The sequence below is a fragment of the Sinohyriopsis cumingii genome, chromosome 6, assembly GCF_028554795.1.
Source record: "Sinohyriopsis cumingii isolate HCF-2022 chromosome 6, ASM2855479v2, whole genome shotgun sequence".
NCBI lineage: Eukaryota > Metazoa > Mollusca > Bivalvia > Unionida > Unionidae > Sinohyriopsis > Sinohyriopsis cumingii.
The window spans coordinates 83762084-83780955 of record NC_142966.1 but is presented as its reverse complement, the minus strand read 5'-3'; the positions used below and the strand labels follow the sequence as shown (position 1 = coordinate 83780955).

At 35.8% G+C, this 18872-nt stretch overlaps 1 protein-coding gene across 10 annotated transcripts in view; it reads right to left on the bottom strand.

The window, feature by feature from the left end:
• The window catches only part of LOC149797346 (uncharacterized), a 117143-nt gene extending 105320 nt beyond the window's left edge, over window positions 1-11823 (bottom strand). For 3 of the 10 annotated variants that reach the window (XM_089962089.1, XM_089962095.1, XM_089962086.1), the window contains exon 1: window positions 10070-11815. In XM_089962089.1, coding sequence (XP_089818215.1) covers window positions 10070-10432 — 363 coding nt within the window. In that variant the 5' untranslated portion in view covers window positions 10433-11815. Of the gene's footprint in view, window positions 1-10069 lie in introns of all 10 variants that reach the window. The other 7 variants (XM_089962084.1, XM_089962090.1, XM_089962087.1 and 4 more) reach the window with 6 other exon arrangements.
• Between the last annotated feature and the right edge of the window lie 7049 nt (window positions 11824-18872).

The window sequence follows — 18872 nt, the reverse complement described above, 5'->3', positions numbered from 1 at the left end:
GATTAACAAAAAATAAAAGAATTTTTGTTCAGAAAAAGAGAATGACATCCTTTAACATATGTGGCTGAGAGTTGTGGACAAAGGTTGTTCACAATCGTTATATAAGTTATTCATATATCATTACGGTTCGGTGAATTTTCACGGAGTATCCTGTTTTATCCAAGGGTATCAGACTTGAACGTTTTGTATATGTGTGCATGTGTGTGTGTGATTATGATTTTTAACGTAGCTTTAACAATTTTTCAGTCATATCGCTACGATGTCTGCAGTGTGGCAGTTTATAGTGATGTCTAGCACTGGGCAACATGCCGCAGACATGTAGCATGATGTCCCACCCAGTCACATTATCCTGACACCATACCGACCAGTCCTAACATCAACCTCTTAATGCTGAGCGCCTAGCGAGGCAGCTGTATGTACCAGTTTTATAAGTCTTTGGTATGACTCGGCCGAGGTTTGAACCCACGACCTCCCGCTTCCGAGACGGACGCTCTAACCACTAGGCCACCGGAGCTGTCTTTGTATCTCTGAGTAAGTTTTATAATAACCAAACAGCAATGGATGATTTTTACATACGGACTTGAGCAGGCTTGATGCCCGGTTCCGATAGGTAAAAACATTTGGTTTACTCCTGTCTTATCGTTCATTTTGGCTTACAAGAGTCTATTTTCGTCATCATATAATTTCTCAAAATGAATCTTGGAAAATCTTGTCATTGGTTATAAATATTTAGTTTTAAAACGAAAATAGTAGGCTAGAAGGATTGTTTCGCAGTCAAAAACAAAGATCAAAAAGGATATACACAGTCATCACCTACTCGATCAATAAACACGACTTCTATACGGCCTCCCCTTTGAGCCATTTTCGAGCCGAAGAATCAATATGAAAGCATGGCTACCGAGATCAGTACTCTTTCATGTATCAGTGCATGGCAGAGCAATGAACCAGAGAATATCTTTACACAATGTAACCTGTACTTTACATATTGTAGTCTGTACAGGCCAGGTTTGATTTAAAGATCACTGATTAACTTTGTTAGTACAATACAAAGGACCATCACACACTCTACAAAGTAAACAACGAATAAAAGTCCACGATGACAATATAGGTCCGTCTGCCATGGGTAAAGCTTCTGGAGTGCCACGTAAGGTCGAGATTGGATTGTCGGCACAGATAGAAGTAAATAATTTCCACAACAACATTAATAAAAGGCTGAATTGAACAAAGCTGGTTTTTGTTTTCAGTTTTATTACAGTATACTATGTCATACTGCAACCATGTTTAACACCGAATCCGTTTGTTCGATGATAACATAATACAGGTGGGAAATAAGTACAGAATAAGAGGAAGAGTATACAGTATACTATGTCATACTATGGAGAAGATTGTTTTGAGTCAACTATTAATGATATGTATGTCTAAAGAGCAAATATTGACACTTTAGTATCGCAGATTGTCAGTTTAACGAGGTCGATGATTATTTATTTGCCATAAAAATGGTCCTTATCTCGTGAATCGATTTATCGACCGAGTAACTGGACAATTTTGGCTTTGAGCAAACCTTGATAGGGTGGGTTTGTTTGCAAAGTTGGTGTCGCAGTGGATACCGTATATATTTACGTAATGAAGCTCATCCATTTAAGTACATCATTGATCTAGATCCGCCGTGGCATAACCGTAAGCAGGCCAGGGTCTACACTGGACGCTGTTGTACTAATGCTTCCAAACGAACGACATAGATCCTGATTTAACAGTCGCATTTAGCAACAGCGAAATGATGGATGTAACATTACACGGTTTGCAGTCATACATGCATTTGCACGAGTTAATATTATATAGGATAGCTACAGTGTCAAGTAAAGCCGACATGGTCTTGACTGTTAAAGGCTTGTTTAGGAATGTTAAGATTGATTCAAAGACAGTTATTGGAAATCCTTGGTTTGACATAGGGATTTGATACGAGATATTTGAAATCTTGTTTTGAATTACTCATCCATTTATGTAATGGGCTACATTCCTGTGCCTTTATTGTTTGTTTTTTTTTAAAAAGTCCTCAACTACTTAACTGTACGTGTACAATACACCTACTTAAGGGTAATTAGATACATATATACTTCGGAACAAACTAATTATTCTTGTAAAGAATTAGTTATGAACTTCGTTGTGTACTTTAACAAAACAGTTCCTCCCTAGAACAATTTATGTACGGGGAGGCGACTAATAATGTTCAGTCGTTTGAAGTTTGTGATTGCAATTAAAGTTACCTGCCGCTGTATGGCAGTTATAGAGGTATCGAGCTGAATGGAGGCCAGCTACGGACACAAGGGTCCATTCGCAAGTGATGAGTGTAAGTACTATTGAAAACCTAGTGAGAGTTTGTCATGAAATGTATTGAAAAGCACTGCTTTTTGTAAGACTCCCCCCCCTCCACAAAACAGACAAACAATTATTACAAGAAAACGTTACATTTACAAAACAGGAACAGACAATTAACACAGAAAAACGTTGAATTTACAAAACAGAGATAAATAATTAACACAAGAAAACGTTGAATATACAAAACAGAGACAAGCTATTAACACATTCAAGAAAATTATGAATTTACAAAACAGACACAAACAATTAACACAAGAAAACGCTGAATTTACAAAACAGAGATAAATAATTAACACAAGAAAACGTTGAATTTACAAAACAGAGATAAATAATTAACACTAGAAATCGTTGAATGAATAAAAGAGAGGCAAGCAATTAGCACAAGAAAATGACGAAAGTACAAAACAGAGACAAACAATTAACACAAGAAAATGATGAATGTACAAAACAGGGACAAGCAATTAACACAAGAAAGCGTTGAATTTACAAAACCTGAGATGAGTATGGATCTAACAGAAGAATTCTTTCAAAACCATGTATATCGCATTTTCTTGGTTGTGCACCCTGACAATAAAATACCAATATGGTTGGTTTTGATGTAGAAAAATGACAAGAAAAAGTGCCACATATGTCTTAATATAAAGCGATGTAGCCGTTGATTAATTCCGGATAAGTCACTTTATTTTATTAACAATAACCACAACATTAATAGTAATACCAATAAAACTATAAAAGGTAGTAATTATAGGTAAGTAAATGACCAATGAACTAAACGAACCATTTTTTTTAAATTGATAAAATATTGGATATAAATAGAAAACTATTTTTTTCATTTATTGTTTATTTTATAATAGTGTGTGCTTTTTGGAGAAAAAACAAATTGGTTTCAGTGTTATTAGGTGGCGTTTCCAGTACGATTCCTTTTCTGTCCTGGTTCCGGAACTCCGGTTGCATTTGTGGGCAATGGCAGTAAATATAATGCCACTGAAAGTAAGGCAAGAGGAAGAGAAATATCTTGCTATTGGACTTCTGTTCAGAATGTCTTCAAATCAGATTTGTGACGATTGATCCTTTGTGTAGATTTTTCGGTTTCTCAGATATAATGAAGGCCGCATATCTCACATGAATGAGATAAATTACAGCCTCTGCGTGTTTTGTTTGGGCCATGTATGTTCAATATTTTCTTCCTCATTGTGCTTGAGAATGCGTTGGTCTCTATCATATTTTGACATGTTACGCACCTTTTATCACCACATGACCAAATGTGACGGCATAGCCCTATCTTGATATTTATGGGAAAATATAAACACGTTTTCTCTGAATAATACTTCACTCCCAAAGGTCGTGCAGTATTATGAAGAAAGCTTGTTCGTATTTTCCCCATAAAAATGCAGTAGAATATAGGTCCACAACAAACGTGAGAGACTCAACATTGAAAATATCAGTCTGATCATTTAAATAGTTATTTAGAAGAAACGTCTTGAGGCCAGGGGCTATTGCATATATACCAAAGACGTACCATTTTATTAGTCACTCAAAACACTAAATTCGATAAAAAGATGGAACATAAACTTTTGGTAGAAAATTATGAGCCTCAGAGCCAATAAGCTAAGATGACGAAAATTCATTTTTTTACGATGGCTAAATGGACTGTCACACAACAGCTCCTTTGAAGTTTTCCCGGTTTAACTATTTTGATACAGTGTTAGGTTAGGATAAAAGATATACACCGTAAAATATGTCGATAGCTGGGATCCCTAAAGCAGCAAGCATGCAAGCGACAGGGCATATTCATACGTCCTCTTTAGCTGGTAATAAGACTGGTAATACATATACTTACATTTATGCATACGGAGTTTCCTCAAAATGTACATCTTAGTTCTGCAAATCGAGGTCATGGAAAACCTGATACACGCCGAAATTGTACCGTAATTTCGACTAGATAAACAACTGAAATCACATTCGCGTCCCTGCACTGAATTGACCCAACAAATCCAATCCATCATAGGTAGAAAGAGCAGAACTTAGTTGGATCAACATTAAATAATCTATCTATTCCAGACCAACTGCAAATGTTTTTCAATGCGCATTCATTGAAAATATGACTATAAATTTTAAGCTTAAGTAGACCAAAACGAATTTTAAAAAAAACTAATGTCGACCGTGCGAAGAAGTTCAAAGGTTGCTTGACGGTGCTATGTGTGCATTAATATTGTTACTTTGTGTTGATGAATCTACGTTTGTGTATTTAGTTTGAAATACAGCATAAATGCAATTACTTAGTTTCTTGTAATGTATTACTTTATTATTAAGACTTAGGTAAGAAAACGAAATGAGTATATTATAAAAATATTACTGCATTTGTATGGGAAAATATGAACTCGTTGTTTTCGGACTAATACTGGACTCCCAAATGTCTTGTGGTATTACTCAGAAAAAAACTCGTTTACATTTTCCCATGCGAATGCAGTAACTTATAAATACGAGTGGATGAAAACTGACAATACGGAAATATTTTCAATTTAACACTTCATGATTACGAGCGGGTGAAAGCTGTTAATTAATTTCAACGATAATATATAATCGTCATAAATTATAAGACTTACAACATATTAAAATCGATCTAATACAAGGAATCGTTTTCATTGATTTATTAAAAGCTTTAGTCGTCAAGTCACCAGGAATAATAATCTGCGTTAGCAAGCACACCTCATTTATATCCACTAGGTAGAAATACTATCGATTGGACGTGGTTTTAGTCAATTTCTTTGACTTTTTTCTAATCCTTTAATCCCTGTGTCATTCTCTATTTGCAGTCTTTCTGACCCGCACCAGGGACTTCTAAATCATTTTTCAACTATGGGATTTGGTAGAAACTTTGAAGTCGACGGATCGTGTTTCAGAAGTTCCGTGACATTTGTCGCAGTTTCTTTAGTTCCTGGCAACGCTATTTTAATTTTTTTTTATAGTTAAGTTAGTGTCGATGACGGAACATGTTACAACAATAAACAATGCGTAGTTATCCTCTTGATTGCTCCAATCAAGAGATGGTCACGAGCAACATTCCATGGCTGGTAGTCTATATCACAGCGAAGATATGGGACCTAAGTCTCTACGACAAGGACATACCGACGCAGCCGACCAGCGTTGGCTGGGCGGATATCCAAACCGCGACATGTATGTATGTATGTATGTGTGTGTGTGTGTGTGTGTGTGTGTGTGTGTGTTTGTGTGTGTGTGTGTGGTGTGTTTGCATGAAAATTTAATTTCCTTCGAGAAATTTAAATATATTAATGTCGAGACTAATTTTCTTCGTTCCCAAAACATAATCCGTTGATGCATAGAGTTAACTGTATACCTATAAGCGTACAGAAGCAAGAGGACACTACATTATCCTCTGGGTACACTGGTAAAGCTGTTAGAAAGGAAACCGAGCTTTTAGCAGTCATATCTTTAAATAGACATGTTTTTGTCTGTTTCGTTTGTGAGAAACCCAGAAATGTTAACAGATATATACAGCAAAACGTTTCGTATTTACGGAAATTACGATAAGTCGTCGTAGGCATTTGTGTCTCGGTTGCTTGTGATGAGATGTGGCAAATGAACGAATACTTTGTCCTAATATTGTCTGTTCAGCTTAAGTTCCACAGTATTCCTGACATTTTGCTTCCTCAAAAGCATATCATCTACACGATACTAAAGGTTTGCAGTGTAAACTGCTCAATGCTTGGACCCCTTTATACACTGCTCTCTGGGAAGTCTAGTAAAACTGGCACGCTGCGCAAAATGTAATATGGAAAAATACGAAACCCATAACGTGCATATTAGGCGAGGAATAAAATCATAAATTATGTATAGTTTGATTTGGGTTACTTGCTCATAACTTGTTCATATAATTAAGATTATCTCATTTTAATGGAAAATTATCTTTGAAATTTCAATTATTTTTTTTGCTGTGTCATAAAGCGAAAATGAAAAGTCTTTTGGACAAAGCGGAAATATTATTATCATTAATTTAAGTAACAGTAGCAGGGTTAAATTTCTTTGCTTTTGAAAAACACATATTTTATGGTTCTTCTGGAGATAACTTCTTCAGACTGACTGTGCAAGTTTAAGTTTAGATTTTGAACATTTTTTGTTATAAAATATCGCCGTCAGTTCAATTTGTATGTTCCAAGAGCACAATTTTTCATCGGCGGCCAGTGATATTTCAGGTCTTCGTCAGCAGACAGTGGTATTTCAAATCTTATCTACATTGGGCTATTTTCATGCAAATATAGTTTCAGACCCAAACTTCTTTTTAATGTCGAAATATCTTTATTCATTTTGGAAAGGGTTCATCCCTGTTTGTTTTAAAAATCATCTTACTATGAAGATATTCAATTCACATTTTGGGGAATGATTGGTTAATTAAAAGTATGGACTGGAAAACGTCTTGTTATGTTATTGGACTTATATATTTTTGCACTCTTTAAAATGTTCTTATTACCGTTATAGGTCGCTATTGGACTGGGATTATTTTCGTTCCAAGTTAGGAGTTACCAATCTGGCTTGCACTTTTGTTGTGTTGTTTAAAAATCATTTATGAGAACGGATGTATACAGCTGAAGCTTAATCAAAGAGTACGCAATACATAGGTACCTCGTAAATTTTACTGTATATTTGTAACCATATTATTTCGTAAAATGTATACAACGTACTTTATTAATTAATTAATTAATTAATTAATTCATTCATTCATTCATTCATTCATTCATTCATTCATTCATTCATTCCTTCATTCATTCATTCATTTGCATTTTTAATACATGCACACAATGATTGCGGAGTACATACCAATATCAAAACGGTACAGGTATAAACAAGTTTGATGTAAAGTTGGAGAAAAATGTTAATGCGGTGCATGGGATGGTATGATATCTAACTACGTATTGACGCACAGAGTGGCCGACATTTTTCAAATAAAAGGCATTAAGATACCAGTAGAAGTGAATGAACTCTTACTGGCAATACCTGGTTATTATGTAAAACTATTTGATACATAACCGTGTATGATGATTAAAGTCTCGAGAAAGGTAAATTTTCACTTATTCACCACCTCCTTCGTCGAGAGAATCTGTCTCGATTATTTTCGTAAATCACAGTTCACTATCTCAGAATTTACAACCTTCTGTATCCTAATTCTCATAAAGTATTTATTTAAAAGCTAATGTCTATTGCGCAGCGTAAAATAGTTGTTTTCTTGTATACTCATTTCAACTAAGACATCCGCAAATTATGCTTCCTCAGTCCACTTTCAGCCTTTAATTAAAATCCATCAGGAAGATCGGACATTGTTAATTCGGCAAAGCTTTTGTTGTTGTTGTTGTAGGGTTTAACGCCATTTTTCAGCACTCGATAGGCTATACATGGCGGCCAGTATTAATTGTGGACGAAGAACCCGGGAAAACCCCGGAAAGAACCACCGACACACGAGAAGCTACTGACAAGCTTTCTCACGTACCCACATTGCCGAATCCGAGACTCGAACCCACGCAGACAGAGGTGAGATGGCAGTGATCCGTAACGGATAACGCTTTAGACCACTCGGCCACTCGGGGCCCCAATTCGGCAAAGCATGCCCAAGGTTGCCTTTATGACATTGGCATACCTATGGATGCCTTTATGTCCTTGGCATACCTATAGTTGCCTTTATGACCTTGGCATACCCAGGGTTACCTTTATGACCTTGGCATACCTATGTTTGCCTTTATGACCTTGGCATACCCAGGGTTGCCTTTATGACCTTGGCATACCTATGTTTGCCTGTATGACTTTGCATACCTATGGTTGCCTTTATGACCTTGGCATACCCAGGGTTGCCCTTATGACCTGGGTCTATCTGGTCACTAGTCTTGTCCAGTGCTTTGTATCCACTGTTCTATGCTGTCCGCACATGCAGATTTTGCTGCTAACTGCATTTTCTGTTACTTTTGCGGACTTGCGTTGAAAAATAACTTTTAGTGAACTGATAACGAAATGCGGACGTAATTGAATCATGTCTTCTATCGATAGTTTTTGATTTCACAGCCATAAATATATTTGGCGGGGTTGGTAGAGCCACCTTTTCACCTTTGCGGTCCCGGATTTGATCTTCCGTTCAGATGTGTACAAGGGTATGTGGATGCCCATCCAATCTCAATGGTTTCCTACGAGTTTTCAGGCTTCGTCCACCGCAAAGACTCCAACAACGCCGTCATCTGAGCCATCGAGGTCGCGCTGCGTACAGTGTTAGTTAGAACTTGTGTAATCAGCGTCCAATAAATAAAGTTTAGACAAAAATGTGTAAACTTCGTTACTAATTAACCCTGTTTTTATTTCAGATTTCATATGGAGATAGTTGAAAGTTCCATTTTGACTAAGCTTGAACTGAAAAGGTATCAAAAATCTTATTTATGACCCAAATAAGGATGTTTAGGATTGAATTTTAAATTGGCAAATTTTTCCCCAAACTAGTGTGGTCAACTTGTTGAATTCTATTAAATGAAATTTTTATGTAAGGTAAGCACCTTGTCAGGAAATAAGTTTTGGTCACCTCATAAGGGCCAGTGTCCTTTAGGATGAAAACCACTTGTATACACTGTTCCATGCTGTCCGCACATGCACATTTTGCTGCTACTTTTGCGGTCTTGCGTCGAAAAATAACTTTTAGTGACCTTCTAACGGAATGCGGACGTAATTGAATCATATCTTCTATCGTACGTTTTTGATTCCATAGTCATAAATATATCTGGCGGGGTTGGTGGAGCCACCTTTTCTTGTATACACTATAAGAACAGCATCAGCATATTGAATAGTACGTTGGACTGAACTAGCTGAAGACCTCTGACTTGTATAATCACTAGACAATGTCCAAATAGACGGTGAATTCTATCAAGGCTTCCCTTATTGGGTTAAAATACTGTTACAGCTCTTGGAGTCCTCAGTCATAAAATCTCAGACAATGGCCGACAGTGTGTGAATATAGGTGACAAGACAAATATGACTGGTGGTTATAAACTACAAGCAGTGAGACTATCACGTCACTTTTATACTGCTGTTCAGAATATATGCAGGTTTTCGAGATTCCTGAAGTAATTATTTTTGGTGGTGGGTAAGAAGTGGTAGTGGTGGTGGTGGTGGTGTGTATGGGGTATGGGACGCTTCATCATGGCTATCTTAACTGAAAAGTGCGTTGTATAAAGTTTTCATTCTTGACATGCATTTAAATATACACATAAGTTCACTAACATCACACAAGTACAGAGTAACATTCACTCCGCATAGTTTCAAATCCATACAGTCAAATAAAATGTATTCATGAGTGATTCATGGTGAAATCTGAATGTTAACGAGTATTTGAAAAGCTCTATAGAACGCGGACAGAAGAACATTATTCGATGATGAGATATATCTGTTCGATAGTGAGATATATCTATTGGATGATATATCTAGTAATCATAAACCTTTTTCTAAATGGTGTACGTAAAACACAAATGTAAAGGGGGACAGGTTCCAAAATTCAGATTAGCATATGCTTTGAATATTAAGTATTATTAAGTTGTTGGATATATTGTGGTGCATTCATTGATATGTGATGTGATGTGTGTGTGTGTGTGTGTGTGTGTGTGTGTGTGTGTGTGAGAGAGAGAGAGAGAGAGAGAGAGATGCTTACCTTTTTATTGGCCTTTGTCGGTGTATCCCTTACGAACCCATGCGGTTCCTTCAATTTTGGAAGTTCTATATCACTCAATGAACTTATATTACTTCTTTTATCTTTGTCTGATATAGGTGTATCCGTCAGAGGGGTCATGGGCGTATGTCCATCTGTAGACTGTGTCATGTTTTCTAACAGTGGGACTTTAATATGGCTTTTACTTTTAAATCCCAGGCTGGGGCTCCGGGCCTGCTTCCTTGAGCTGATCTTCTCGGGGCTTTTCATAGTTTTGAAAGTTTTACCGATTTTGAACTCTGGAAACTCCTTACTTTCTTCTTCTTCCATCGAAAACACAATATTAGTGCTCGGTACCACTTCCATTATTTTTTCGAGAAGTCAATAATGTCAAGTGAACTCATCCATGTATTAGGTACCCGCTGTATTATTCTGATTAAACACTTAAGTCAATCGGTGAAAAAGATCTCTATTGTAGCACTCGATATAATCTGTATAAACACTTCTGTCACTTTACAGCATGCGTCTCACAATTCAGTCTTATTCAAATAAATTCCCTCCCGTTTCATTGGTGGCACTATTATGATTTACGACAGTCGTATTGTATCACCTTTGAATACAACAAAGTTTATCTATTAGGCAAATTAGCACCTTCCATTCAGTTTGGACGATAATTCTACAAAGCCTTGACAACGCTCTGGTATTTGCCCAATATTTCTAATTATTACCATTCCCACCGTTCGAGCTCTTCTTCGTCCTTTGTATAATATGGCATTCTGTTTTTCCATTTTAACTCCACTATACACGAGTAACTTATTTAATACATGCCATGTAAATCAATCCAGGTGAATTTATAATCCACTTTTCTGCCGTTGGCAGGCAAGCTACCGGCTTTGCCCATGCGCCAGGGACAGGTGATAAGCTTTTACATACCAGAGAAAGATGGAAAGTGAAACATGTGTCGGATCTGCTAGTTTTACTATTCCAGCCTCATGTGATTTGAAACGTCTGCCATGTATAATAATCTCAATACGTTGTGTTAATCCAACCGACTTCAATTACCCGTTCTTCACACCTGTATGGACAAAGCACTTACACTGGCAAATCTGTGTTAGATTAATGTATTCGATTATCGATGGACTTGCCCTGTCTCGCACACCGTACCGTAATCGTTTCTAATCTATCCAGGAACGTATTTGCAGTATAGATAATAACCGACATGGCACATACCCAAACAGGCTAAGAAAAGCAAAGGTATTTCTTGCATTTTATGAAGTCCTTTCAACGATTGTGCATTCCTAAGAAATAAAAATATAATGCTATGAAAAAACGGGATGTAAACTATTAATACACTATAAAGTAGCAGAAGAAAGTTGAAGAAAATACGTTTTCTACAGTGGATAGTAATACGTGAATTATACATATACCATTCGAGATCTTGGTTTGCAAATATCCTTCGTACAAATTTTACCGATACAGTTGTACCAGCATAATCCGATACAGTTATACCAGCATAATCCGATACAGTTGTACCAACATAATTCGATACAGTTGTACCAGCATAATCCGATACAGTTATACCAGCATAATCCGATTCTTATATATCATAATCCGATTCTCTGCTGCCCAGCTTTGTTGTGAAATCTGATAAAACAAGCATATTCCCAGGGTTAACTAACAATACCAAATGCCATTTGGTGGTCCGAATCACCGTTTATTCCAAACGTAGTTTGTGATGTAATTCATGTGCGAATGAAATAAATTTCACCACTGAAATGAAGGCATTCCACCTCGGCTGCCATCTTATAACAAATAGTCCAACGGACAATCGATTCCTAACGTTATCGGGTGGGCGAACAGAGTCGGTATTTAGATGAAATTTACACCTGAACACACAATTTGATCTCTTTATAATTAGAGCGTTAAAAAAAATCGAAAAATTTTCACTACTTCCGTGGAGCTTTTTATTTCAATCACTGGGTAATTAGTATTTTCTTGATCACAAAAATACACGCTTTCAAGGAACACACATCATATTGGGAATATGATGCATTCTTCGTCTTTTTGAGGGTTCGATCGTGGGCTTAAAGATCTTTACATAAACAGGTACCTGAACGATTAACCGAGATGTCAAGTTTTAAGATATAATATATACTAGTAGTGTGGTTTTTGAAGCATACGTCCGTCTTGCGATTTCTGGTTCGTTCCTTTAAGACAAGGATATGGGTAAGGGTCGTGGGAAGGGTAGAGATGAGTAGGCGTAAATAACTGGTACAAAGTTGTGTAATATCGCAGCGTTGCTGATATATTTAGTTATATATTTGTTTCAGAAAAAAAAATAGAGATGTGATCGTTTCACACGTCTGCCGACTGCTCTTTAATTCGACCATCATAACGGATTGGGTCATTATCCAATGCCATAGTTGGCGTGGAGGTGAAGACCAAGACATTTAAAATTTTGAAATTAATGCTTCCATTTTACAGTGTGTGTGTGTGTGTGTGTGTGTGTGTGTGCGCGCGCGCGCGCGTGTGTGTGTGTGTGGAGAATCATTATTCAAAATCTAATTAGTGTATGGGGGAGCCGCGGTAGCTCAGTTGTTAGAGCTTCAGACTCTTAATCCAACACTCGCGGGTTCGATACCCGTCCAGGCGGTATCAATGAAACCATATAGTCTGTATATATGCATGCATGTGAATTTATATGCAGAGACATAAATAATTTATGGACCCTTTTCTACAAAGCTGATGTTTCTTAGACGCACAACATACTGCTGGTGTTTTGTTTTGAGCTGAAGAAAGGCAAGTCTCTAGCGATAGCATATCCAGGCGAAATTTATTTTGCTGAACAAGATGGATAAGTGCTTCACCTCACCCTACCCCACCCCATAGATGATAGTCGTTCACTTTGTTGCAATATTTACAAAAGGGGTCTACGAGGAACACTGAAATGACAATGGATTTGTGACGTTCTTGTATCGTACTTGGTGTTTTCATTTACAGAAGCCTTCAATGATTCAACTTGTGTTTTGTATTCTCTTTACCATAAATATTATCTTTAATTTCTTGTTTGTGTGTGCGTGCGTGTGTGTTGGGCAAGGCTTTTGATTTTCACCGCAAGGGTGTATGCAGCATAGCATAGCATGCATATCTCTTGAAATACGCATCTCCAAAAAATTAATGCATACAGACAATATAGGCTCATGATACAGATTATATTCTTTCACGATTAAAACATATTTTCATGATACAGACTAAATACCTTGATTGATTTGTACTATTTATTTTGATCGATAAAGCCTACATACTTTTAGGATACAGACTACATACTTTTAGGATACAGACTAAATACCTTGATTGATTTGTACTATTTATTTTGATCGATAAAGCCTACATGCTTTTAGGATACAGCCTACATACTTTTAGGATACAGACTAAATACCTTGATTGATTTGTACTATTTATTTTGATCGATACAGCCTACATACTTTTAGGATACAGACTACATACTTGATACAGATTAAATACTATCATTGATATATGCTATATGCATTCATGATATAGACCATTTATTTTCATCATATATCAATTTACTTTCATTGAAACAGGCTATATACTTCCATTGAAACAGGTTATATGCTTTCATTGAAACAGGCTATATACTTTCATTGAAACAGGCTATATACTTTCATTGAAACAGGCTATTTACTTTTATTGAAACAGGCTATATACTTCCATTGATACAGACGATATGCTTTCATAATAAAAACTGTATACTTTTATAATGCATACTATATACTTTCAATAATGGAGATTATATACTTTCACTGATATAAAATATATTCTGTCATTGATACAGACCGTATACTTTCACACTGATACACACTATATTCTGTCATTGATATAGACTATATCCTTTCATTGATACAGACTATATGTTTTAATGGCAAATATTTTATACTTTCATGATACAGACTATATAATTTCATTTATACCGATTACATACTTTCATAATGCAGACTATATACTTTTATTGATGCAGACTATTTATGTTCCTGATACAGACTAATTACTAAAATGATACAGACTATATAGTTCATTTATGCAAACTAAATATTATCATTGATACAGACTATATATTTTCATGATACATACTATATTCTTCCATTGATACAAATTTTATACTTTCATGATGCATATTTTACACTTTCATGATACAGATTTTATACTTTCATGATACATATTTTATACTTTCATGATGCAGAATTTATACTATAATGATACAGACTATAGTTCATTTATGCAGACTAAATATTCTCATTGATACAGACTATATATTTTCATGATACATACTATATTCTTCCATTGATGCAGATTATATACTTTCAATGATACAGACTATATACCTATATTGATACAGACTATAAAAGCATACGGGTTACTGTTATCAATCATGTGTAATGAAGACTGCTCAGATCCCCTACTTCGCATATTAGTCCATATTGAACTTTCATGTGAGGTAATTTATGTTGGCAAACTTAACAACGTGGCGGACTTAGTTTTCTGGAGTCTTAAGTCTAGATGAATTAATATTTATTGGTAGTGTAATCAAACACTGAAATCACTATTTAATCGTGTTTTGGATTTGCGAAAATAACAGAAGCATTGTCTTTTGATGAACCTATACCCTGAAGCCGGGAATCGATACCAAGACTACAGAACTGTAAAACAAGTGCATTGCCAGTATGACATCTTTTCTCAAATTATTGTTCTTCTTCTTTTTCTTCTTCTTCTTCCTATTACTACTACTACTACTACTACTATTGTTGTTGTTATTATTATTATTATTATTATTATTATTATTATTATTATTATTATTTCTGCCATTGTCGAATTTTCGGAAGTTTGAATTTATTGTCTTTTCAGTTTAAAGAAAAATGATTCAGTGTGATTTGTGTATACACTCGTAAACCGGTAGTTCCAGCTTACGTTCAGAGTTGTTCCATTCCGCATGGCCTGGCATATCAACATACCGGTAGTTCCAGCTTTCGTTCAGAGTTGTTACATTCCTCATGGCCTGGCATATCAACATACCGGTAGTTCAAGCTTTCGTTCAGAGTTGTTACATTCCTCATGGCCTGGCATATCAACATACCGGTAGTTCAAGCTTTCGTTCAGAGTTGTTACATTCCTTATGGCCTGGCATATCAACATACCGGTAGTTCCAGCTTTCGTTCAGAGTTGTTCCATTCCTCATGGCCTGGCATATCAATATACCGGTAGTTCCAGCTTTCGTCCAGATTTTGTTCCATTCCTCATGGCCTGGCATATCAACATACAGACTAATTTTTCAATGCCTTTTAGTACCTCCTTTCCATCAGCATACAAAAAGCAAATTTCATTTAAAGTTAATTTGGGTTAGTAGTGAAACAAAAGTACCGTAAAGAACTTGTATTGAAAAATATGTTATGTTCTGATTGGCATTTTCGAGATCTCATAATCGAGCTTTAAGATCGTGAAACATTACCACGTTATATTCTCTTAGGCTTGTCAAACATAACCGAGATCTTGATGATATAATCCTATGTTCCAAGTTAGTTCAAAATTGGATCAGAGATAACACACCTTGACCTTATCGCCAGGTAAGTAAGCAATTTATGAAATTGTATTGGACAGTTTTCTCGACCCACCCACCCCGTCAGAAACACCCCCCAAAAGCAATACAAAACGACAACAACAAAACCGAAGGATGCGAAGCTGTAAAGATGTCATGGAGTCTGACTGGACAGTGGTCAGAGGTGCATCGCTGATATACAGTAGTTGATTGAGAGTTAATTTATATGTCTGTTAAATTCGTAATTAAAATCTAATACTGTTAAGATAGTTGATAACCAATTTAAATACAAATCTAATACAGCTATTGATGTTTGTTGATAATTTGTTTCTCAAAGTCCTACAAACATGATGTAATGTAATTCAGGAACAGATCGGAGGAAAAAAGGAGGAGCGAAGAAGGCTCCCCCTCTAAACCCCCTAAATATGAGCGTGAAACAACCGGAAAGCCTCCTTGAGTAAGTTCTCCTAACAGTCAAATAGTTAAAAATATGCTCTGGAAATGCATAAAATGCAGGAGTTTCTGGGTGCTTGGCCCCCGCCTGGGGGAAGGGGAGGTTTGTCCAACTACATATTTCTGCGCCCCACCCCCATCTAATTTAATATATCGATTGTAACAACATAACCACAACAGTCAACGCGACAACAACAACGCCTTCCACCACCATCAATATCTCCTGTATCGTTTTTCCCCCATTACTGCCATGGTCCTTGTCTAACATCATCATCATCATCATCATCATCATCATCATCATCATGTTTTAGAAATAAGAGTACATTAACAAGAAGACGATACGAGTTACCTCCCTTAATTCACAACTGATAATTAATTCGCAATTTAATTTTTGGGTATGTAAATTTGCGATTCAGTCCAGTCAAATTAATTGAATATTTTGTGTGTGTGTGTGTGTGCACAACTCTTGTTTAACAGATTAATTCACTCGGCTATAATGAACCGTGGTAACCGAAATGAAAGAGACATTTAAAAATTTCTGACAATTTTTAATAAAGTAAGTTAACTGCGGAACGCACGGTAAAATCAGAGGGAAGCACGCTAAATGGTCACATTATTATTGTTGAGGTAAGTAAAAGTGTATACATAATCATTTAGACTTAATTGAACACAAAGAAACATTTAAAATTGAAGCAAAGATTGAAAGATTAAACATGATTTTAGAAAGTAATTAAACATGAAAACGAATGCTCAATGTGGAAACTCGACACAGATGCAATTTGTGTTGATTTGAAGAATTTGAATCAAACACAAGTACATCCGTGAAATCTATTCTGAGATGCTTTAGGAAGTCGCGATAGCTTAGTGGAGAGCGTGCTGGATTCCTTTGCATAAGTACCAGGCTCGAATCCCAGGACAGACAAGACTATTTACATTCATTGCCCAACAAAACAAGGTACAAAAGCCTATAGGCAAAGCACCACAAAGCAGGCTGAACCCCCTAAAATGCAATGCTTGTCTCTGTGATGCACACCAATAAGATACAGGCCAAGCCGGATTGGCGGTCGTGTTTTGTCCATAGGTAAGACACTTTATCTTCATTTGCCCAAAAAATTAATCAACACCCCCAGGTAGTTCAGCCAAACTAAAATGTTGTTGTTCGTCTCTGACGTACACGATTAGTTTTTTTTTTGTGTTTGTTTGTTTTTAATTGAACATAAGTTGCCATGATTTAACATGTTCCCGAACGTTACTACCTGACCAGGTGTATGGGGCTATCTATATTGTACAAACGTGTGATATTATTACAGTTATAAACAAAACGCATTGGTTATGTATGCACACCATAACAATGTTTAATTAGACTTACAACTCCGCTTTTTTAAATGAAAAAAATTATTCGACAATCTCCGTAAACAATCGGTAGTTACCGCGTACCAAAACCGGATATGAAGGATATCCCTTCTATTCAACGTAGCCACGTAAATGTCTATGTGATATATCGTACGATCGTGCTTTTGTACAGCAAATATGGTGCACTGAGTTGCATACGGATATAACCAAAAGAGTGATGATGGGGAAAAGGGTTCTTTCTTTTTTCCGAAAGACCATGTTTACCAGAAAAAAAGTGGATTTAATCTGTGGGATCGAATAGGGGATGGATGGTAAAGTCGTATCATTTATGCCGGATTATAGTGAATTTGGCCCAAAGACAATTTGGCCCAACTCGGAAGACAATTCGGCCAAACTTAAGAATAGTTTGTACGTTCTTTTTCTGCAACAAACAAGTAGATGCTATGTAAGATAGGTTTTAGGGAGAAACAAATGTAAACAAACTATTTTTGATATTCTTTAAAAGAAAATAATCAACCTCGTAACGTACATATTTATAGAGAAAACACAAACTGACATATCTTGCTTGTTCTAATTAAAATATTTACATACATTTTTTATGCTAAAAATATATGCATCTGCACAACGACATTCTCAATTTAAGTCTTCCAGTCAAATTATCATTTATAAAACAATAATACTTAAACAGATAATGTTCTACCTAATACTTATACATTTTGCTAAGGGTAGTGTACATGAGATATTATAACAAATATACTTAATTTTAGACTTCACGTTGTAACACTGCTGCATACAATACACACTCGATTACACATGTGTGTGTGTGTGTGTGTGTGTGTTTGAGAGAGAGAGAGAGAGAGAGAGAGAGAGAGAATAATGTTGAGCATGTTGTCAGTATTTAATTATGAAGCTCTTGCCAGTTAATTTTATTGTTTGTTTTTATTTTTCAAGTTGCCTTGGTGTGTGCGCGCGTAAATTGAAAGCATGTCACTACCGATCAATATTGTCAATCATATATAATCCATTGTTCCGTACAAATTAGAAAGGAAATAATTTTGTGCTGAATTTGTGCCCCCCCCCCGTACAAAATAAAGTGATAAACATGCACTTGTTTGAAAATAAAATGAAAGAAATTAACCTTGCATTGTTATCATATAGTCCTTCTTTTTTCATCATGCGAAAATTATATAAAAATATATATATATATATATATATATATATATATATATATATATATATATATATATATATATATATATATATATATATATATATATATATATATATATATATATATATATATATATATATCTACGAACTCCGTATATGTAGCGGATGCCGGCTTGCGTATGCATCTTTAATGTAGTGTGTATCGCTTATGTCAGATAA